This window comes from Vidua macroura, chromosome 2 (genome assembly GCF_024509145.1).
Source record: "Vidua macroura isolate BioBank_ID:100142 chromosome 2, ASM2450914v1, whole genome shotgun sequence".
NCBI classification, from domain to species: Eukaryota; Metazoa; Chordata; class Aves; order Passeriformes; family Viduidae; genus Vidua; species Vidua macroura.
The window spans coordinates 75,274,883-75,297,547 of record NC_071572.1 but is presented as its reverse complement, the minus strand read 5'-3'; the positions used below and the strand labels follow the sequence as shown (position 1 = coordinate 75,297,547).

Sequence of the window (22,665 nt, the reverse complement as noted above, 5' to 3'; positions counted from 1 at the left end):
AATGGAAGAAAGGGTCAATTTATTACTTAAAATGTACCCACCTAGGATGTGTCTACTGCTGCAGTAGCTTTTGAGTCCCTTTTTTTTAAGAGTTGTCACTGCAACTGAGTTGCATATAGATGTTATAGTTTTGTTTGTTTGTTTGTTTGTTTGTTTGTTTGTTGCCAGTGAGGGCACGGTCTCTCCTGTTATCCATAAATCTATTCTCAGGACAAAATTCATACTATTTTATAGCACAAGAACGATATTGGACAGTGCCCTCAGTGTCAGTGGTCCAGAATACCAAGCTTCACCCTTTAGGGAAGAATTATATTCATAGTATCAACAAGGAATGGATGCCTCTGAACACTAACAAATCCTGGCACCTTTCTTTTGAGATTTTTCCCATGCACTCTGTAATGCACAATGTAAGGACTGGTCCAAAGCCTTAATGTATGCAAAATCTGATTTCACGGTTGATTCCATGAAACGTCTTTTGTCACTGAGTTCACTACAACTACAAACCAGCTGTTTAGTCCTGAAGCCAAAGCCTGCAGGATATTATCCCATTATTCACATTGTAAAGTTTCATATACTGTCTCTGGTTGGGTGTATGACCTTGTGATGCAACAATGATGGAAAGTCCAGCCTGAAAATATTGCTAAGCCTAATTATTTATACTCATTTTCCTGTGTGCTGACTGTGTGCTCCCCTGTGTCTTCAGTAGCTACTCATTTGGTCAGCTAAGTCTCATAGCGATGTTTCTGCTTCCCGCTTGAATGACTGAATGGTAAAAAAAAAAAAAAAATGTATAAAGCAAGGTATAGGCCTGTGTTCACACATGAATGCTTGGGTTCACATATGAACACAGATGGTCCAATGAAGGGAAACAACTTCTGGCCTGTGTTTCAACAGGAAAATGGCCATATCATTCTTGTTTCATACCATGTAAAATGAGACTATGCCAAATGGTGCAAAATAATCTTTAATTTCATACAACCCCAGCTTCTCATTGGTTCTGCTGTTACACAAATTCCTGTTCTGAATTAACTAGTGTAAGATAGCAGAAAATGGAGAAACTACTGCTAACACAAAGGACTCCCAGCTAAGGGGGTCTGCAGAAAGTTCCAGGTTTCACTGACTCAGTCCCATACCATGCCCTCCAGAATGTGACACCCCAGCTTGCAGGTGGGTCTGTCGCCCGTGTGCCTGAGTCCAAGGGGGTCATCATGCCCATGTCTCTCCATAACCATGGTCCATTGTCCTACACACACGGGCTTCCCATGCCAGAGGCGGCCCTGCTCCCCACGTACAGCTCCATGCCCTGCTGCCCCCGGCACCGAGTGCCGAGCTGCTCCTCTGCCCCCGCGTTAGGGTGGGGACCAGCCCGGTGGGGACTGCCCGCCGCTGCTGCCAGGACGAACACACCGAGCGGCAGCAGAGGGGTCGTGGTGGGGAGGCTGTGGGTCCAGCGCGGGAGGGTCCAGCCCCAGCCTCGCCTCCGCTGCCCACCCGCACCCGAGCGCGCATCCGCATCCTCTTTGCCCGTGTGCGGGCGCGGGCGGGCGGGGCGCTGCGGGCAGCGGTGGCGGCGCTGGTGGCGGCGGTGCCGAGGAGCCCAGCCTTGCCCGCGGCAGCCGGCTGCGACCGGCGGCGACGGTGAGGTCTCTGCCGCCGGGCTGGCTGCCAGCGCCGCCGTCCCGCCAGCGGCAGCGCGGGCCGGGCTCGGGAGTGCCCCGGCGCGGGGGAGCGGCGTGGGGGCAGAGGGGCTGGGGCAGCGCGGGTGCTGGGATGGAGAGCGGTCGTGGGCTGGAGGGGTGGCCGGTGCCGAACACACTGGCGGGGGGGGGCGCGACTGCCCGTTTCCTATGCCAAGCAGTGGGAAGGGAGCCAGCAGGATACTGCAGGGGAAAAAATTCTTTTGCTGAAAATACTGTGACAAAATAACAGTGGCATGTTCATGTGGTGGAATAGAAGGAATGGGAACCCCCTTCTTCCCAGAATTTGAGACGAGTCTCAGGCTCAGGGTACAATCCTGACAGAAGAAAAGGACTTGCAGGGGCATTGAGAGACCTTTCCTGACAGACAGCAACCGTTTGGGGACATAAGGGAGGAGTGCATGCATCTCATTGAATAGGTAACTTTGGAGAAGGTCAGAGGCTTCTGTTATCCTTATTCTGGGCACAGTTTGAGGACTGAGAGACACAAAGAAGCCCAGGCGGGCAGAGTTGCAGACAGAAACAAAGGAATGGATGAATAGCAGCTGGTAAGTTTCAAAGACTGGTATATATAACCAGCAGCTCCCAGTAACACAAGACAGGAGTGCATTTCTCCCAATTAAGTTGCAGTTCTGCTGCAGGGAAACCGAGAACGGCACCGAGGAGTTGGACAGAAGGATGAATGCGCTTTCGATGGAAACACTCATTTGAAAGGAAAACACTGTCTGTATCTCTCTTCTCCAGCTATTTCTCTGTCTGCATTTCTCCTTTGCCATCTTGAGAAAGTTCCTGCCTGCCTGCCTTTGTTTCCTGCTCCTTTACCTCTTTTTGACTCCTGTTTTGCCCTTTTCTGTCTCCTTCTCCATTGTCTTTTGATGAATGCTGTTGCAGCGATGACTTTGGATTTCAGTGCCTGTTGGGAAGGATCTGATGCAACCACAGGATGGCTATATCTCACAGACACTTTGCTGCATTAAGTCTGATAAACATCTGCCCTCCGAGCTAAAGAGCTTCAGGCAGCAGGTTAAATGTCCTCGAGTTTATCCCAGTCGTGTTAGTGTTTTCCTCTTGTGTTCGGCAGCTCTGTCGCCGGAGCTGATGAGAGCTGGCAATCTGGGGTTTTTTTTCTCTCATTCGTAGGGAGCGGTTTCTTCATTTTCTTCATCTAACTGATGCCCCCTCTCGCAGCTAGCAAGGGTGCTTACACACCCCGCTCCGCTTGCCTGCCTTGAGCCGATGGAGCTGATTAGGGGGCGGGCGCCTGCATCTCCAATTCTAGTCTCCCCTCGCAGGGTCCAGCGCCATGATGGGAGCAGTGCTCAGGAGGCTCCCTGCGGTGCCAGGGGACCCTTCCCCTTCCCTTCTCCTGAGCCAGGTGCTAAGGGAGCAGGGGGACAGAGGTGCCTCGCAGGGAGGCCAAAACTAGGTCAGTGTAGCTGGAAACCGCAGCTGGTGCACTGCGATGGGGGCGGAGAGCCAGCTGTAGCCAGAGGGGGATGAGTGGATGGCGAGAGGAGGATGAGTGGATGGCGGGAGGGGGAAGGGTCTCTCCTCGAAGTTGTAGGGCGGGACAGCGTTCTCCGGGCTGCTCGCATGCCTGCCAGCACCCCCGCCCCGCTCCCCATCCTCCCCAGCCCCGGTTCCCGCCACCGGGCGCCCGCCGAGCCCCTTCCCTTCCCAGCTCTGCGCCTGCGAGTGGGCAGGGGAGAGGGAGAGGAAGGGAGGGAAGAAGGTAATGCTGGAAACGGAGAGATGGAGGAAAAATCTGGGCAATGAACGAGGAACAGATGGAGAAATGTATATTAAAAAAGAGAGAGAGAGAGAGAAGAGAAGCGTGAAAGGCAACAAACAATGACAACTCATGTTTCAGCAGCACTTGCAATTGGTTCAGTGGGGAGGAGGTCATCTGCATTCCTCACAGTGCCCAGGCAAAAGGACGCATCCCCCTTGCCAAAATCCACAGGGCAATGCTGCAGCCAGACGCTGCAAGCTCCATCACCAGTAGCTTCGACCGCTCAGATGTACCTCGCTACCGCCCAGAGGTCATCCTGTTACCACCCTTCGGAGTGCAATGAAAGCCCATTTCAGTACAGTTTGCAGCATGCTTTGTTTGACCTTTTGAGTGTTTCTACATCTACACTGCCTCCTCTGTTACAGCTCCAAAGAAATCCAGATTGCCAGAGTTGTGTCCTTTTGTCGTTGCTGTACAACCAAAGCCTTCTTTTCTCTAGCTCCGACTTTCTCTCTTCCTCCCTTTCCCTATGTCGTTTCCATTTTCCCCGCCCGTCTCCCCTGCTGCCCAGTGCCAGCCTTGCCCCCACTGCCTGGTGCCTCCACCATTCCTGGGCTCACCAATCTGATCGGAGCCGTGCTGCCTGCAGAAACGCACGCTCTCCCAGCCATGCCCTCCCCATCCTCGTTTTCCAATCCCCCCTTCCTCTCTCCTCATCAGCCCTGTTACATCCTTCCTAGCCTGACGCTGGCAGCGTGTCTCCTCCCTCCTTCCCTCCCTCTCTCCTTCCCTTCCTTCCTCATCCCTCCCTCTCCTCTCCCTGCAGCTCTTCCCAGCCCTCGCTGCAGTGCAATCCATCACTCCCAGCAAGGTCCTCACACCAGGGGAGGGGGAAGCCTGGCTCCCTGTGAGGCTAGGGGTGGGTGGGCAGGGAGTGCAACTACCTCCTCCTTTGCTAGGAAGTGAGAAAAGCTCGCAGAATACAGACCCTTCTGGAACTGAGACCTCCCATCTGCTTTGAGCTATTTTATTTATTCATTTACTTATTTAGTCTCTTTGTTTTCAAAGAAAAATATGTTTCTGCCAACATTCCAGTGAGGGTGACTGAAAGGAAACCAAGGAGACAGAGAGAACGCCAGAGTCAGAAAAGCTTGTTCAGATAGAAGAACTGGGAGATAGCATTGGGGGGGAAGGGAAAAAGAAGAAAGAGGAGAGAGAAGAGAAGAAAAGAAAGGAAGAAAGGAAGAAAGGAAGAGAGAAAGAAAGGAAGAGAGGAAGAGAGGAAGAGAGGAAGAGAGGAAGAGAGGAAGAGAGGAAGAGAGGAAGAGAGGAAGAGAGGAAGAGAGGAAGAGAGGAAGAGAGGAAGAGAGGAAGAGAGGAAGAGAGGAAGAGAGGAAGAGAGGAAGAGAGGAAGAGAGGAAGAGAGGAAGAGAGGAAGAGAGGAAGAGAGGAAGAGAGAAAGAAAGAAAGAAAGAAAGAAAGAAAGAAAGAAAGAAAGAAAGAAAGAAAGAAAGAAAGAAAGAAAGAAAGAAAGAAAGAAAGAAAGAAAGAAAGAAAGAAAGAAAGAAAGAAAGAAAGAAAGAAAGAAAGAAAGAAAGAAAGAAAGAAAGAAAGGAAAGAAAGAGGCATATACAGAAAGAAAGGAATAAATGCAGGAATAGGGGGAAAAATATTAGATGCAGGAAAAAGAAAACATAGCAAAAAAAACCCAAGAATGAAATTGGAGAGAAACCTGAGATGGCAGACATGGCAAGAAAACTCAAGGAATAAACAATAAATAGCCAGAGGAGCCTGCTAAAAAGGTTATATTGATATAAACATATATATATATGATTAAATAACATTTATATTTTATCAAACAAACACAGTGGGCTTTGATTTGAATGCAAATATTCTATACAGCTGCATGCAAATAAAATTTGAGGGTTTTTTTTTATTCTAAGAAAAATAACATAATGGGTAAATAGTCAAAGGTTTTTTCATAAGAAGATATGTATCAGGGCAGCTGCATCAATGGACAGAGTCAAGAAATTATTAGAATAGTACCAAAGTTGATTTTTCAGCTACCAGTGTTGCCCTTTTACAGGTATGTTGTGAAGGTGCTGTTGATATTGATACAGAATAATCTATATTTGTTGCTGTTGCCATCTCTTTAAAGCTGAGGTGAGCTAAAGCAGTGCAGGCCTTTTACATGTACACATTTCACATTAGGACAGATTTTCATTAACATTGCTTGCCTTGACTTCAGTCTGCCATTGAATAGAATAGTGACTACACCTGGGGAAGGTCACAGGAAAATTCAGGTGACCTGGCTGAAGTCAGAAGTACCTACAGGAAACACAGTGATTTATAGAATGTGGTTGCAGTAATGCCCAAAATCTTTGTTCAGATTCCTATAATGTCCACTGTAGAATAAAACATAAATGAATATTTAAGTCAGACTTTACAGTCTCTGTGAAGGTATAGGAAATGGAGGGATGCAAACCTGAAAGTGGTGCTTCCTAATTTCCCCACAATGTAAACTCTCATCAATCTGTCTGCTAACATATAACATAATTTGCATTTCTTCTACTCAGTACAACTTGTTCTTCTTTCTTAAATCCTTTCAGAAGTAGGGTGAGTGCTGTCAATGCTGACACAGAGAAGGACTTCAACAGTTTGAATATTTTGGATGTGGCCAGTTTAAAAAAGTCTTTGACAATAGAATTTTTATAAAGGTTACAGAATTTAAACCAAATGGCTTTTAAAGTTGCCAGCTTTGCCCCCTTCACCAACAATGTTTGACAGCTTACAGGGTATCCTATTTTTAAATATAATTAATATAGTTTTGCTGACTTTGGACTGTTAGGGTAGACAAAACCACTAAAATCTGTTCCACCATGCAGGACTACTAAAAGACAATAAAATGATGTAAGAGTCTGGACTTTAAGTAAGACAGATACTGTATTGTTTGGAAGGCTCAGCTGTGACTTGATCTGTGCCAGAGCAGCTCTCTGAACCTGTCTGTGTCGGTGTAAGACACAGCTCTACTTCCCAGCAGTGACTTCTTCAGCCAGCTCTGGTTACTGCTCCAGGGCACAATTGCTGTGCTGCAACAGGAGGATTAATCCTGCTGGCTTTGCTCCAGGGTTTGTGATGTCCAGAAGAGATGGGAGAAGGGGAGAGGGAATCCATCATGTCCTTGCTATCATTTTCTTGTGTCTGCAGCCTCTTCTGTATATAAAATTGCACCAGTTGAATTAAATATGGTGTTTCTATGTGCTCCAGAGTCTGTATGGACACACATAAGTGAGCCTGAAGGAGGGATTTATATGTTTGTTAAGCTTAAAGTGTTATGCATCCCCTGAGAGAACAGTTTTGGAAAAAGTTCCCTGAGAAAAGCCATATTTGAGCTCAGCTCCTTGGAGAAAGGAGAGGGTGGAGGAAAGGTAAAACAGCCAGGAAGAATCGACCCTGACAGTTCAAAGGATCAGAAAGGAAGGATCTTTGTGATAGTAAGAACTACAGAAAGAGCAGAGAAGGAAACCCCAAAGCACAACCAGTGAAGAAGGAAGGCCCTGACAACTCACCATAACCACCTTGGCCATGAGAAGCCTGAAGCACAGGGCCAAATCAACCAACCAAAGAGCAAAGAGCTCACTGATTTCCTCTTCTTGTGCTCAGTTCTTCACAATGCTGAATGGATATGAAGGAGCTGAGCCAGTATTAATTAGAGTTTCATGGACTACCTTAGTGTATTTTGTGACTGCAAGACTGCCTGCCCTCTAAGCACTGCCTTGCTGATTTGGAAATAAAGGGGGGAAGAATTCCTTATTTTTGTAGATGGGATAACAGAAAATATGACTATAAGTAAAAAAGAGACAAACTGTGTGTCTAGGCTCCTGTACTTGTCAGTGTTCACCCTTCTACAATGTGATGAACATGTGAAGCTCGCAAATTGGGGATAGATGGATCTGGCCTTTAACTCATGTCCCTTCCCACTGATGACCTCAGCAACACCAGTGGAGCAACTGCAGGATGGTGTCAGACCTCAGGGATTAAAGGAGCCCATCAGCAGTGGGGTCCCAAGAAAACTCCTTTCAGCCCCAATTCACATGACTGCTAGAGCTGCATTATTGACACATGCATTCACAGATCTCACAGCAGTTCATTAATTTCTTATAATTTGGTTGTAACTTAATGCCCTGTTACCATGAGGATATGTGAAGGCCAGGGAAACAAAGAGGAGAGGTAAAAGTCTCCAAGACCTTTGCAAATAGCATGCCCCAGGATCACTTAACTGTGCGTTCAGATGCAGTACTCTACAGGATGAAATGCACCGGGAGAATTTAATTTCCAGGAAGGCTGATTTTGTATCTCATCCAAAATATGCTACCATCACTACAGCATCCCAGATAAACATAATGGGATCAGTACCAACTGGAAAGAAGATAAGTTTTTGCTGAATCACTGTTGCTGCATCTGATCTTAGGTAAACACCTGCAGGCCCTTGGGTCAGCACTTGAGGGAATATATATATGGAAGTGTTTACTCTGTGAGTCACCCACGCCATTTACTGTGGCAAACAGATCTTTTTTGAACAGTTCTTCCCACCATACTGTGGCACTGATACCTTTTAAACTTTTAGAAAAGAGAGTGCTTTACCTTGAGTCATCAGCTGTAGATGTCCCCCGAGATACCCTGTGATGGAGGACAGCAGCATGCAAAGCAGAAAACAGCAACGTGAGTGAGAAGGGAACATGCAGAAGTATATGAAGTATTCATCTCTCCCGGCCGTGAAGGGCATGCAGTAATCTTTGTCAATGTCATGAGCTGGGGGGTGTGGGGGGAGGGGGAGGAGGAAATCAAGACTATATTTCACAAAAAAACAAGCTGAACAGTTGCTAATGCAGTAGGCAGAAAAACAGGAGAGCTAAGAGGAGATGCTTCATACCGGATAGGCCTGCAGATGCAGCGCCACATCTCTTGGAGAATGGCCTTGGACTGCAAGAGAAAAAAGGGGCGCTCGCATGCCGGTGTGCTGCGGCTCCCTCCGGTGTCCACCGCGAGCAAGAGCAGCAGAACACCTCCAGCTATTTCTCTGCGGCTTCTCTGGTATGTAAAACACTGAACAGCTTCCCAGCCAGCAGTTCCATCACCAGCAGCATCGCCCCCATCCTCACCAAGCTCTCCAAATTGAGGGATTTTGCTAGCACAAGGGATCTACCCGCACCAAGCAGCTGAGGGAGAATGTCTTCCAGTTTGAAAGAAAAATTTAAAACTCAAAAGCAATCAGCAGAAACCTCACCCAGTACTGGCTGTGGATCCTGTGCTCTGTGGGAGATGGTGGTACATCAACACACTGGTAGACAAAAACATTTGGCATCAATGAAAATTTCCAAATAAATGTGTTGAAAACTCACAAGGTCTTCAGGATGTTTTAGTCAGCCTGTTAAGCAGTAACAGCTCAAATGACAACACAGAGGCACAGAGAAAAACAAAAGCCAAACCAAGGTGTGTGGAAAGTTGTCCAAACATACTGTTATGTGGACTTCCAGAAAAAGCCAAGGATATGAGACGATTTCTCAAATTGATGTGTGGTTATAACTTCCATCATATCCTTCTGTTTGTTTAATGACCTCTTGAGCTTTTCCAATGGACTGAGTTTTAGCTGGTCCTTGAAAGTGGAAATCGTGGTGTCTTGCTCCAGTGAAGGACAGGAATGGTGTTTGCGTTCAGAGGGCCGTCCTGGTGAGCAGGTAAATGCTTAGCTTCCCCCAGCCCCTGTGCACCTCTTCTGGTGTGGTCCACCACTGGTGCATCCTCCAGGAATCTTGAGAGGACCACAGATAAGAAGGAACAGTTGTTTTCCTCTTAAGCACTGCCAAAAACAATGTTCAGCCAACCCTCAGGTAAGAGATGTTGGCTTCAGTTACATCATGTGTAGGCAACAATGGGTCTCGCGTGGCAGGGAGGACATAGCGAGCATTTCCTTAGTAACTGTGTATAAGGCATTATAGGATTTTATTTTCAGTTTGCAATTAGTTGAGAACAAATGAGAGTTACCAAGCTACCAGGATGAGCCTTAGGGGACACAGCTTTCCCTTACCAGGTTTCTCTCTTTCATTGCTGTATGAGGTAGGGAGTTGGGGTCATTTCCTAGACTTCTCCTTGGCTCTAGGACTGAGATTGTGTCTTGAAGCTCATCCAGTGCCTCCTCAAACCCAGCAGAGTTGTTACAGAAGCAGTAAAGGGAAAAGAAGGCAGTGAAAGCAACAGGAGGAGGTTGGATCCAGGAGCTGTTGAAGGAAGAGCTAGGGGAAAGTGGCTATTCCAGTGGGACTTGTGGGGCTTGCACCTCCGTCAATCATAAAATGCATCGTGCTTGGAGGTACAGAGGAGTCAGGAGGATGGCAGTGAGGGTCCGGTCTCATTCGTCGTCTTCCTTCTCGGTTTGTGTCTCTCATTTTCCTACCTTTTTTTCTTTTTTTTTTCTTTTCTTTTTTTTTTTCTTTTCTTTTTTTTTTTTTTTTTTTTTTTTTTTTTTTTTTTTTTTTTTTTTTATTTTTTTTATTGCCTGCCTTTCTCAGGCCAGAACGGCAGCGGCGCTGCAGGACGGGCCCCATGGCCAGTACCTGTTCCCGTTCCTTGTGCTCCCTGCCCGCCACGAGCCTGGTCCAGTGGGAAGCCCAGTCCCTCTATCCCGCCGGGAAGCGCCACCGAGGCAGCGGGGTGTCACCGATGTCGCTGCCCGCCGATGTCCTCCTGCCAGCCCGTCTGCCCGCCGGCCCCGGCCCCGCCACCGGCCCCGCTCGATGCCGCGGGCAGCATCCGGGCGCGTCCTGCGGGAGAACGGGATGCGGGCTCCGCAGTGTCTCTGTGCCACAGGCAGCCAGGGAAACGGGGAAGAGGACCGGAGCGCTGGGGTGGGGACTGGCGGCAGCCGAGTCGGGAAACGTGGCTAGAGGTAGCGGCCTGAGGAGAAGCCGGGCTGCATAGAAGGGCAGGACGAAACGGGACACCAGGGCGTAATGCAGACCCAAGAATCCATCCCTGGTGCTGGGCCATCCTGGGGGAATGGGAGGAGCCCCTTCGGAGGACAATAAACTCTGGAATGAGGGTGTGGGCTGCTGCTCCTCGCTCCCCCCCTCCTCATTCCACATGCATGATGATACCATATCCCTCCATCTCGCTGGCTTCTTGGGGTTTTTTTCTTTTTTTCTCTTTTCCCAGAAATTGTATTTTGAAGACAACCAAAGGGAGAACGTGTTCTGGGTGTGGCTGCATGTTATTTACCCAATAGCCAAAGTGGGGGGGCGCCGAAGGGGAAAAGCAGAGCGTCTGCTGCTGAAGGGACTGGAAGCTGAGGGCTGCAGTAAGTGATGGGGACCCTGTCTTTTCTTTCAGTGCTCCTCGAAATAACTGAAAAGTAGAAGAGAATAGAGGGAGAGAACGTGGGGGAAACTTTTCATTGCATGCTGAGGGTGTGTGTGGAGCAGGGCTTAACCATCTAAATGGGAAAAGAGATGGGGACTGGAGAAAGGAGATAGAAAAGAGGAACAAAGCAGGTGGTGTTATAAGTTCAGTCCAGAATGTTTCAGAAATACTTGGAAAACTGACCACATGAGGAGGGAGACAGGAGGGAGGCTGGGAAGACCAAATGGTCTTGACAGAAAAATGGGTAAAACAAGCAAAGTTTCTGAGGTGTAGGGGAGGGTATACCAGTTCCTGCCTTAGCTTTCCTCTGTTCTCTCCTCCACTCCACAGGGATGAAGACCTCTGGAACCTGTATACTGTTGTGTGTCTTAACACTCTTCTTGTCCCCAGTTGGTGAGTCCTTATGCCCAGGGGAAGGATTTCTTCCCCATCTGGGCCCTGTGGAGTTTCCTATGCAGAATAATGTGCAATGATCTAAGGACAAAGAGAAAGATATGTAGAGGGGTAGTGAAGGGGGAAGGACCGAACAGGAAAGGCAAGGTGCATATAGGATTGTAAGGAGAAAATTAGGAACTGGAAACAGTTTCCCATCTGTGACACTCTCCAGTAAGTACTGGGAGTCACAAGAGACAGAGGTCCACAGCTTCTACTGCAGGTATGTTTTAGTAAGCAAAACATCCAGATCAAGCTGAGAAGGAGGGTTAGGTATGCTTTGTGCTTACTGCTGTACCACTTGTGTATGCATGATCTGCAGGGCATTTCTCAGTGCTCTGCAAAATTTGTTCTGTCACAGTTGTGACACATTTGCTGTCACTAGCAGTTCCTGCTGGAATGACCTCATTCCAAGCCATGCAACTGCTGGGAGGTTTTGTAGTATTAGTACAGCTGTTTTGAGAAACCTCACCTCTATAGTTCAGACCATTTTCTGCTTTTGGTGGTGGTGGTGGTTGTTATTCTGTTTTGTGTCTCCATTGCTTTGTTTGCTTGGAGATACTTTGGCAAAAATTCAGATCGAATTTGTTTTTTTTTAAAAAAGCACAACAACGACAAAAAAGAATAAAACAAGAGGGCAGCATCAGACATTATAGTCAGAAGACTCAGGACAGATGTGAAAGATTAATTTCAGTGAATGGACAAAGCTTTGTCCAGGAAAGACTGTATGTAGGAAAGAGATGACTACCTATCACTTTTAAACTACGTTATTCTAATACCCTCCTTGATCCTCCCCTCATGCTGAAACCTGATTCTGCTCCAAATAGCACTTTTGCCTTTAAAGGTGCACAATAAACAATGTCATGTTATGACTGTGAAGCAGGGAGGTGAGGCATCCAAGAGATGAGCTTATAGGTGGACTACAATTTGAAAGAGGAAAAAAAAAAAAAGGTTGTGGTTTTTATTGTACATGAAAGGAATATTTCTTACTTTTGAGTATTTTGTTTTAGCACTTCTCTTTGGGTTTGTTTAACTTGGAAAATAACAGGAATCACCAGCTGGTCTCTCATTGTTTCTTTTGATTTTGGGTAAGCTACAAGTTTGGTGAGTTAAGGTTGCAGTTCTAGATCTCAAGGATGAATTTACTGCAGCTTGGATAAGAAAGTCCAGTTGTTTATAAGGCTTATTTATTGGGTACCATAGTAATTATAAATTGAAGGGATTGAAGGTTGGATAAGAAAATCACCCTCTTTGTGTCCTTGCCTCGTATGCAGAGATTTCACTTCACTTATGTCCTTTTGTTTTACAATTGGACTGGTTTTCTCTTCAACCTCTAGGGGAAAACAAGATTCGTCATAGCTGACTTTTCAAAGTTAGAAAATGGGGAGGAGCCACCCTGTCTTTTCTATATGTCTCTTCAAATCCAGCACTGCTCGCTTCTGCAGTAGTTTCAGGATTTTCATTCTTCCTTTTGCATCAGTAACAAATGAGAAAGTGCTTTGCACCATTTTCTTCCCTACTTGTTAAAATTAAGAGATTAGCCAGAACAGGGGAAGTTTTGGGCTGTATTAAATTGTGTACTTAAGTTATTATGCATGGGTGGCCCTCCCTGGGTTAATCACCAGATAACTGGGTGGGGAACAGAAGATCAGGGTCCAGCAACTCCTGTAATGCTGTAAACCAGGATTGTGTGAGGGTCCCAAGAGACCCTCTGCGGCCTGCAAGTAACTGCCCTTGGAATGTGGAAGAGCTATGACAAAAACTCCAGACCTGATAGTTTTTTACCCACACAGTGCTCCCATTAAAAGCAGAAAGCTGCAGGATCAGGTCACAGGACGTAGCGGGATGTACTGATTTTTGGGCTGGTCATGCACACATCCCTGCAGTGCCCCAGATCACTGGCTTTTTCCTGCCAACTCCTTCCTTCATCCCACCCCAGTTATGCAGACATTTCCCTCGTCTGTGGCTACAGGAAATATTTTCCTATTCCTGGCTGCTGTAAGGAAGCTGCTCTGTCACCCTTTATATTTAAACAAACAAATAGTCTAGCCCAGCTTCAATTTCTTCCATGTGGCATGCACAGCCAAGCCTTCATCATTCCCCTTCTCCAGTTTACCCAGAGGCTGAGAGGGAAAAGATTATCTGCTCTGTGCTCCATACCCAGGCTGGATGATTTGCCTAAGGAGCTATAAAACCTGCAGTCTGCTTTTTACTGTACCAATGACTCAATCTGTGCCCCCAAGTGAATAATTTCCATGACTCAGTTTCCTCTTTTATAAAATAGAGACAGGGATTTTGCTCAGCCTCCAGAGCAGGGAGGCCACATGGATATTTTTTTTTTTTTTCCAAAATGCATCAAAAGAGGTTTCAGAAGTGCAAAGTCTGGTAGCAGATCTGGAGGTATTTACTAACTTGTCCTGTGCCTAGCCATTGCCCCTGGTGGAAGCAACAGGGATAGGATCAGGACCCGCTGTATCCACGAGCCTTTAAACAGCAAATGCAGCCAGCAGTGGAGGCTGAGGCTGAGTAGAGAGCATTTCTCCCTTCAGCAGAGGGCAGTGGTGTCTCCCGGATAGATAAACATTAAAATTTTCCAAAGCCTGCAAACTATAAAAATCTGTCTTTCGTCATGCCCCTCTCTTCTTTTGCAGACTGGTTTCCATGCATGGTCAATGGGCAAGAACTGGAAAGTGCAACTGGTAAGTATTACAGGCATGTAAATGTGCTGAAGATTGCTCATGTGACCCAGTTGTCCTGTGGAGTTACAGCCTGTTTATTAGAAAATACTGTTCTTTGTTTCTTTGCCTCTGACATTGTGAGCTTACCTTTCAGTGAAGATTAAACAAGCCCTCCAAGACAACCTGCTAAGTGTTACATGCTCTTTACAAATAATTCTCTAGTGAAGGGGTCCCAAACACTTATCTGAAGGGTACAAAGTTATGTTCACAGTCAAGTGTTGTAGGAGGTCCACAAAAGCTGGTACATCTTCAACCACAAGATGCTTGAGGAACTCTACTGCTGCTCAGAAAAATCCTAAGGAAAATGGTGCACAAATGGCATGGGGCTTTAGTAGTGAGGCCATTGGGAAAGGATATTGACTGATCTTCTTACTGGCTGTATTGTTGGGGGTGAATTGATTTATCCCTCTGGACCTTAATCCATTTTTGCTACATGGTAAGATAAAGTGAATGTACATTTACATCATGCTTCAGCACCCAAAAGGACCACAAGAGCTTGCCTTTTCTTCAAACCTGAAGCCCCTGGCTAAGCCTACAGACATCTCTCAGCTATTACCCTATGATATGTAATATCTGCAGTTTCCCAGAAAACTATTCAGAAGCCAGCCCAAAACATGCCCTCCAAGCATCCTTTCCTTCATGCTTTACCTCTCTTCCACTCCCCCAGCTTTGCCATCAATTGCTTTCCAAAGAAACTAATCCACTGATGAATTTCTGCAGTCAAGGCTAGGTTTTGGAGTTGCCTCCCTCCTTCTCTGCCATGCGTGCCCTCAGTTGTCTGTCCCTAGTGCTGCCAGACCCCTCAGCACCTTCATTTCAGAAGTCTTTCTTTCCCATCAAGAAGCCAACAGCGGCCATATCTGAGAAGTTAAGATATGCCTCCAAAATACCCTGAGGGCTGATACAACATGTGCACTAAGAAATCCAGTCCCAGGCCAGCCACCAGAAAGAGGGAGTGGATACGGGCAGGTTGGGGGTAGTGTTTGATCATGTATTTGCTGGGGTGGATCCCACTGTCTCATGAGCCTGTGATGGCAGGAGAGGCAATTCAAGCTGGCTCTGGCTGGCTGTGTAAGGGACCATAAAGTAAAGAAAAGATTTTTCAAGGACATTCTCTTTTCCAGATGGAGTTACCCCCGACAGCAGCTCTGGTAAGCTCCAGTCTCTTGGCATCTTCATGCTTCTTTTTCCCTTTTCACCACTACTGCCTACACAGTTGCAGAAATTACCCATTATGCCCAGAAAGTCCTTGTCCCACTTTTGATGCGCAGCAGCGTTCTTCCAGCACTTATGGCTGTCTAGGACTCCTTTTTGTGCTCCACGCAGGGAGATGAATTTAGGGTGACTTAATGGTCTGTTCTCCAAGGAAATGCCAATCTCACTTAAAGTACCAGGGCTCCCTGAAGAGGTTTCTACTGCAGGAAGCCATGAAATGTAAATCTCACACATCCTTGGCTTCCAGAGAAGGTGTCAGGAACAAACAGACTAAATGATGAGGGTGAGAAATTGGACAGGTTCAAACTGGGACATAGGCTGTGTGTGCATGTCTGCTGACCAGTAGCAGATGTGCTTCAGTTCTCAGGAGACAGAGGTGCCAAAAATCCCCTGAAAGTAGTAGAACAAACCCTGAGCATTGTTGGAGTGGGGAAGTGGAAATTCTGTTTTTTCAATACTGTCTGTCCCACTGTGCCTGCGGCTGTGTCACAGGGGGGCAGTAAAATGTCTGCAAAAGGAAGGGTAGATGGCGGACTCGGAAGATAAGCACTTAGAGCACACAGTGCTTAGAGAGTGCAGGAGAAGGACACAGAGCTGATGGGAGTGTAGGCAATTCCAGTAATGGGCAATGGAGGAAAAGAGAAGCTCAAGGAGCCTCCCCATTTTTTCCAACCCCACTCTGAGTTCAAATCTGTCGCTACTGGCCTTGGGGATGGTTTCTCTCTCTGCTGGAGCAGTCTCTCAAACACATCCCTCTGAGGTGATGAAGACCAGGCAGGGCAGGGAGTGGGAAAACACATGTGGTCGATGCTATGGGTCAGAGAGAGGCAGCTATGCATGGCTGTTTCTGGGAAGTGTGCTCTGAGTGTATGGGAACTCATCTGAGAGTGATGTCTTGTTGTCTAGAACATCAGCTCCACAGTTTGTCCTCTGCCCTGACTCTGCTCATCAGCTGGCCACAGTATTTGTTGTGGGTCAGACTGCCATGAGACTGAGTCAAGAGGCCAGCTGGAAATGTAATTAGGATAATTGAAAACTGCAGATGAGTTGAGGGGCCAGCTAGGAATATAATTAAGACAGTAAAAGACTGCATATTTTAGTTAAGATCTTAAATAAGTTAAAGAGTTAAGTTAGAAATGTGGCTAGCAAGAATCATGTACTCTAGTTAAGTGTGACAAAGATATCAGGAAGTAAAGGTAGGAGTTACAGGGGATAGAGTATTGTAGAAGGGCAGAAACCATAAAACTAACCAGCCTCTAAGAATAATCGAACAAGAGAGGCTTGGATCATGACCAGCAGGTCAAAAAGTCCTGCCAACTGGATATAGGTGAAGAGTTCACTGTGTGGAAAACGGCTTTCTTCCTCCCATACGCCCACTCCCTTATTTCAAAATCCCACCGACCCAATTAAGAGGATACAATTGCCCAGCCATAATGGATATTCAGCTAATTATAATACGAATTATAATACAAAGTGGGCAGGTAATGATTATGTATTAAACATCCATAGAAACCACTTAAATATGTAAAACCTTTCTTAGATAAATAGAGAGCAGGAGTCTGCAACTCCTTGACTCCTCACACATACATTTAGAAATTATTCTGCATGTAATAAACACCCTTCTTTTCAACTTCAATTAGTTGAAGAGTTTGTCCATGCTTCAAGACAACACTGGAAGAGGAAAGTAGAAGCACAATATTGTATCTACAAGATGCATGATCTTTGTGGTTGGGATGGCAGGTGAAAGCAACTGTGTTCAGCATATGAGGCCTGACAGTCTGTAGGAAGGTAGATAGGACTTGGTGTCCAGACCAAACTGGTGGTGACTGACCTACATCTAAAGGTTAAAAGACTAAAAGTGAAGCCTTTACAGCAAATTTGGGCTTCAAAATGCTTACTATTGAGGGATTAAGCAAAACTCTTCACAAAGGATGTGCCATTGGGACCCATCCTTGCTCTGCAGCATCCTATCAGCTCTAGCACAACCAACATATTTGCAGGGAAAGCCTGCGGGTACTCTGACAAATCAGATAATAACAACACCATGACCAACATTGCCTATGAACCAGATGTGAGATGGCTACTAGTCTGGACTGGTAAGCCATCAGCAGAACACACTGGCAGGAGGAAAGAGACTGTAAGCTCAAACTGAGATCTTTCAGTACATCTCTTTTTCCAGGTACAGCTGCCACACCACCCGTGCTTCTTCCTCCTGGTGAGTTTATTTTCAGTCTGCAGCCGCATGTTGTGGACCTTCCTTCCCTCTCCTCACACAGTCCCTTACACACCTGGAATCCTGCCTTCTCTGACTGCTCCTAAGCCCTACACCCAAAGGATTCATTCTCTTTAACACATATGTTTTGTCTATGCTTCTGGCTAACACTATGGCACCTGAGCAGAAGCAGAAGTTCTCTGTAATTGCTCATAAGAACTTGCACCTGGCAGTCAGTTCTCTGAATTCCTTTCCAGTTCATTACTAGGTAGATTATAAAATGTACTGGTTTGCTGTGGTACAGATGGTTTACTTTATCAGAGGGAATAACAAACCAACCTCTTTCTGACCCCTTGTCATGGACATTAAAGAACCAGCGGTGTTGAGATGCTGTTTCTTAAAGGTGTGTGTCACTGTTCCTTATGAAGGGCAGTCACAAAGTCTTTCACCTCTTGACTCAATAAAGGGTAATTACAGCAGTTAAAGAAATTTACCTGACCTTTTAAGTCAGAATGTCCTTACAGTGTAATTTTGAACAGTAGTGGTAATGCTTTATGGGAATTTTTTAGGCAAATTTTTAGCATTGTTGACTGCATAGCTGGCACTAGACTCATATTGGATTTGTACCTTTTGGTTTCATGTCAGTAACAATGAAATCTTTTTCCACCTTAGAAGTTACAATGGAAAGCTCTTGAAAGAATTTTCCAGATATTTGTTTTGATTAAGCTGATTTCTAGGAAGGAATCATGGTAACTAACTAACTTTGCTATCCTTTGTGTTCCAGTTCAGTCTGACAGCGAAACGACAACGTCTTCATCAGGTGTGTTTTAAGTTAGCTGCCTGCACCCTCTCCCAGACCCACTTTCACCCACCCTGTTAGCTCTCCAGAGAGGTTCTGACTGGGCATAGAGCTCTGTCTCCTGGAAAATTGCTTTAAATTGTATTTTGAGTTAGAAGTAACAGAGAATGATGGTGGTAGTGGAAGCTGAAGCCTTCTCCTGGGTGGCATGCCTGGGAAGGGAGGAGCTGGCAGATCAGCAGACCAGATACAGTGGGTCAATATTGTGTCAGTGTCAGTGGCCAAGACCTGGCATTTCAGAACGACATGCAAGAAAATACATTGTAGTTAGTTATAGGGTTGATTGTTCAGAAAACTAGGAACTAGATTTGTGTCCTGAAATGTGGTAATTGCACATCTATTAGAAACCCATGTCTTAAATATGCAACTAAAATTTAAATTTTGTTTATATGTGTCTGTCCCCTTTACAACATGTGCCTTCTGTATTCTGGGTGTCCAGTGGGCTTGGTTTGCATTTCACTTAACTTTCCCTTCCTTTTGTCTTGCAAAGCAAGGGGATCAGGAATGGCTGCACTATTTTCCTCTTCTCTAAACCAGCTCCATCTCTCACATGAGAGCGACAATAGAGGCTGGGGTCTTCCCTAGAAGGCTGGAGGACTAGTGATTAGGTTATATCTGTGCCTGAATGAGTGCACCTGGCCATGATGCTGGATTGTACCTCCGTGTTTGTGTGTGTGTTCTCAGACTGCCGTGAGGAAAAGTTCCCTTGCACGCGCCTGTACTCTGTTCACAAGCCAGTAAAGCAGTGTATCAGCTACCTCTGTGTTACAAGGTAAGAAACCAGCAGTCCCTAAGAAAAGCACTAGAAACTGCCCAGAAATGGTATGTCCAGTTCAGCAATTGTTCCCTTTGAAGACTAGAGGTTTTCTCTGGGAACCTCTTGGTGAGATAAATCCTATCCCCAGAGCGTCCTTTTAGGGTAATTATTTAAAACACAATGGCTACAGTCTGTGCAGCACTAAGGAGCTGTAATGTGCCCTATATTGTAATCCATATTTAAGGTATTTGGTCATTTATAGGGCCATGAAAATGATCAGAGGTATGGAGCACCTCTCCTACAGACAGGCAGAGAGAGCTGGGATTATTCAACTTGGAGAAGAGAAGTCTCCAGGGAGAACTCACTGCAGCCTGCAGTACCTAAAGGGGGCTTATTAAACAGACAGAGAGCAACATTTTACACGGGTAAATAGTGATAAGACAAGGGGGAATGGTTTTAAACTGAAAGAAGAGAGATTTAGATTTGTTGTCAGGAAGAAATTCTTTACTCAGAGGGCGATGAGGCACTGGCACAGATTTCCCAGGGAAGTTGTCAATGCCCTATCTTTGGGAATGTTCAAGGCAAGGTCTGATGTGGGGCCTTGAGCAACCGGATCCAATGGGTGACATTCCTGCCCAAGGAAGTGAGTTTGGAACTAGGTGATCTTCAAGGTCCTTTCCAACCCAAGCCTTTCTAGGATTCTAAGATTTAATGAAGTCTTTACGAAGATTACTTTGCTATTGAGAAGCCTTATTCTTGGCTAAGAAATCATAAAAAATTAGGATTTGCCTGCTCACTAGTGAATATACATGTTTATTCCCTGTTCCCCTTTTTTGTTTCTTTGTGTCCCTGTGCCTTCCACTGCTGATCCCGGTGATCCCACAGCGTGCGTCGCATGTACGTAATAAACAAGGAGGTGTGCACTCGCATTGTCTGCAAGGAGAATGAGGTCATGCAAGGTGAGCAGTATCACAGGCTAGCCTAGAAGGATAGCTGCAGCCGTCTGATAGAGTCTCCAAGCTAACTAGTTGGCTTAGACCCTGATCCACATGCAGTAGCTTCCCTGGACTTTGAAAGAGCTCTGATACAATGCAGTCTTGGACATAATACACATGCCATGATAAAAAAAAAAAACCTGGGAAGTAGATATTGTGCTACTAAAAAATATGATAGCTCTCTATTCCTCGATCTTGATCATGGTCTAGTAGTCCCAGACACACCCTTACTCAAAGTTGTACTCCTTTGAGGTTAAAGAGTAAATCTCAGTATTTCTGTTCATGAATAGAAGCAGGATCCAGTCTAGATGTTTTATGCAAAATACAGGTGGTTTTAATATGTAATGTACATGCATAAAGCCAGAAGGAAATTCATAAAAGCCTAAGGACTTGCTTTGCTTGCCTCATATATATGAGGATTGAGCAGTTTCAAGAGTTTCTGTAGATGTAGTGAACGATATACCTCTCACTATTCTGCTGGTGAAGAATTTGAAGGAAACTTTGATTATCTGTCAGCCTGTGTGTGTCTGCTTGTCTTCAGATGAGATCTGTCGCCAGCTGGCTGGCCTTCCTCCTCGACGTCTCCGCCGATCCGGGCAGCCCCTGCCTCTCCCTTGCAGACAGCTCCTGGAGCAACAGCGCAGGCCTGATGCTCTGTGAGCTACCAACAGTAGGAGAGGAAAAAGAAGAGAGAGAAGAGAAGTCATCATCCACTACCTACAGTCCAAGACAAGTGCTTCTTGTTTGCGATTCCCCCATTATTTCCTTGCTTCTATGCCTTCTTCTACATCTTCTTCTTCAGGTGCTGCAGGGCCCAGACTACCCTCTCTGCCAATCTGTCATGGTAGCTGTTGTCATCTTTATAATCTATTGCTGGGGATAGAGGACTCTCCCCTCTTTTCTCTCATACTCTGCCTGGCAGGCTGTGAGCTGCTCATTTCCCAGAGATCCTTATAAATGTGCTGCACCTTCTCTTGTTTTGCCCCTGGAGAGAGCCAGAAATGGGGACAGGATGAAGGACTCCACAATGGTAGAGGTGTCCTAAGCTGCATCTCATCTCACCTTCATGCCCTAGGACTCCTGTCCTAGATTTCTTGCCTGGCATCAGCATGAGCTCAGATGTGGTTGGTCAGCCTGAGCTTCTCTGATTCTCCCGAGCCACTGAGTTTGTTGTGTGATAGCATGTTCTCCTCCTTGTGCCTGCTGGCCTCAGAGAAGTGACAGAACTGGGAGATGAGCTGTCCTGAACCCAAGGCACCTCTCCCTTGGTGGAAATAGATAATTTATAACTACCTCTGGGAAGTTTTTGTCTCAAGCCCATTGCCTCCTTCACACACATCTCCTACCAAAATTATGGATTTAGTATGGCATTATATTTTTCTCAAAAAGATTATGTTGGATCAGAGTGCTGCCTCCTCTCCTCTCCTCTCCTCTCCTTTCCTCTCCTCTCCTCTCCTCTCCTCTCCTCTCCTCTCCTCTCCTCTCCTCTCCTCTCCTCTCCTCTCCTCTCCTCTCCTCTCCTCTCCTCTCCTCTCCTCTCCTCTCCTCTCCTCTCCTCTCCTCTCCTCTCCTCTCCTCTCCTCTCCTCTCCTCTCCTCTCCTCTCCTCTCCTCTCCTCTCCTCTCCTCTCCTCTCCTCTCCTCTCCTCTCCTCCCCCTTGTTCTTGTCCCTCCCTTCCCACTGAAGACATCTCTTGATGCCCATTCCAGGCAAGTTTCAGGGAGCAGTAATTACAGCTGCCTCCACTCCTAAGCCAAAGAAAGCCCATGAAGAACCTATGTGACCTGACATTACTGAGACCTTGCAATGAATTATCCTGTCTTGGTGCCTTGTCTTGGTCTGGCTACCTCCACACTCTCCAGTTGCTGTGTCTGCTTTCAATCTTCAGTTGAGTTCCTACCTCCTGACCTGGAAGCTCCTGCACAAAGCAGAAAGGAGTTGCAAAATTGAATTGGATGTGAGAGCAGAATCATTATCTGGGATTGCTGTTTACCTGGGACCTGGAATTTTCCTGCAGAATCTCTGACTGTGCTGACGTGCACAGAGCCAGGTGCTGATGGGGAAGGTAAACATATCTGCAGGTATAAGTGCTTATACAGGCCAGCCTGGGCAGAAGAATTCACTGTGGCAGCACTGGATGTCTGGTCTGCTCAAGGACTTCTAGATATATGGAGAACATTTCCAGCTATATGGGCAGTTTTCATTATGAGACCAGGTAGGGTAAGTGGGGAAGAGCAGTCTGAATTGTATTAATCACTCCATGTGACTCCTAGTGGCATGATTCTGTGGGGCACCAGAGGATCAGCAAGACCCTGTCTCTAGGATCTCTGTGTTGTTCCTGAGTAACTGAAAGCCAGTTTGCTAGATTTGGCATTCACTCCCCTCACATCATCTGCTGAGCCATTCAGTCTTGCAAGAGCACTGCCCTGTTGCACCGAGCCAGGGTCACACAGTGCTGGGGACAGTTTGCTGCACAGAGGCAGATGTCTCAGAAAAAGAGCAAACCAACTAGTGTAGGACCATCTCACCAGGACCTGCATTTCTGCTGTATGCAGCAAGAAGCTGGTTACATCTTCTGCGTAGGGGAAGACACCCTGTGCAGACAGATTCCA

The 22,665-nt window shown here is 46.4% G+C and overlaps 1 protein-coding gene across 1 annotated transcript; it reads left to right on the top strand.

Annotated features, from left to right (window-relative positions):
- The first annotated feature begins 10,573 nt into the window (after nucleotides 1-10,573).
- On the top strand, nucleotides 10,574-21,505 carry MFAP5 (microfibril associated protein 5). Its single transcript, XM_053970726.1, is given in 10 exon segments — nucleotides 10,574-10,619; nucleotides 10,622-10,783; nucleotides 11,176-11,238; nucleotides 13,929-13,976; nucleotides 15,140-15,166; nucleotides 17,410-17,445; nucleotides 18,227-18,262; nucleotides 18,986-19,073; nucleotides 19,944-20,017; nucleotides 20,595-21,505. Coding segments are annotated over 10 exon segments (699 nt in total). The 3' UTR covers nucleotides 20,714-21,505.
- Nucleotides 21,506-22,665: the final 1,160 nt, after the last annotated feature.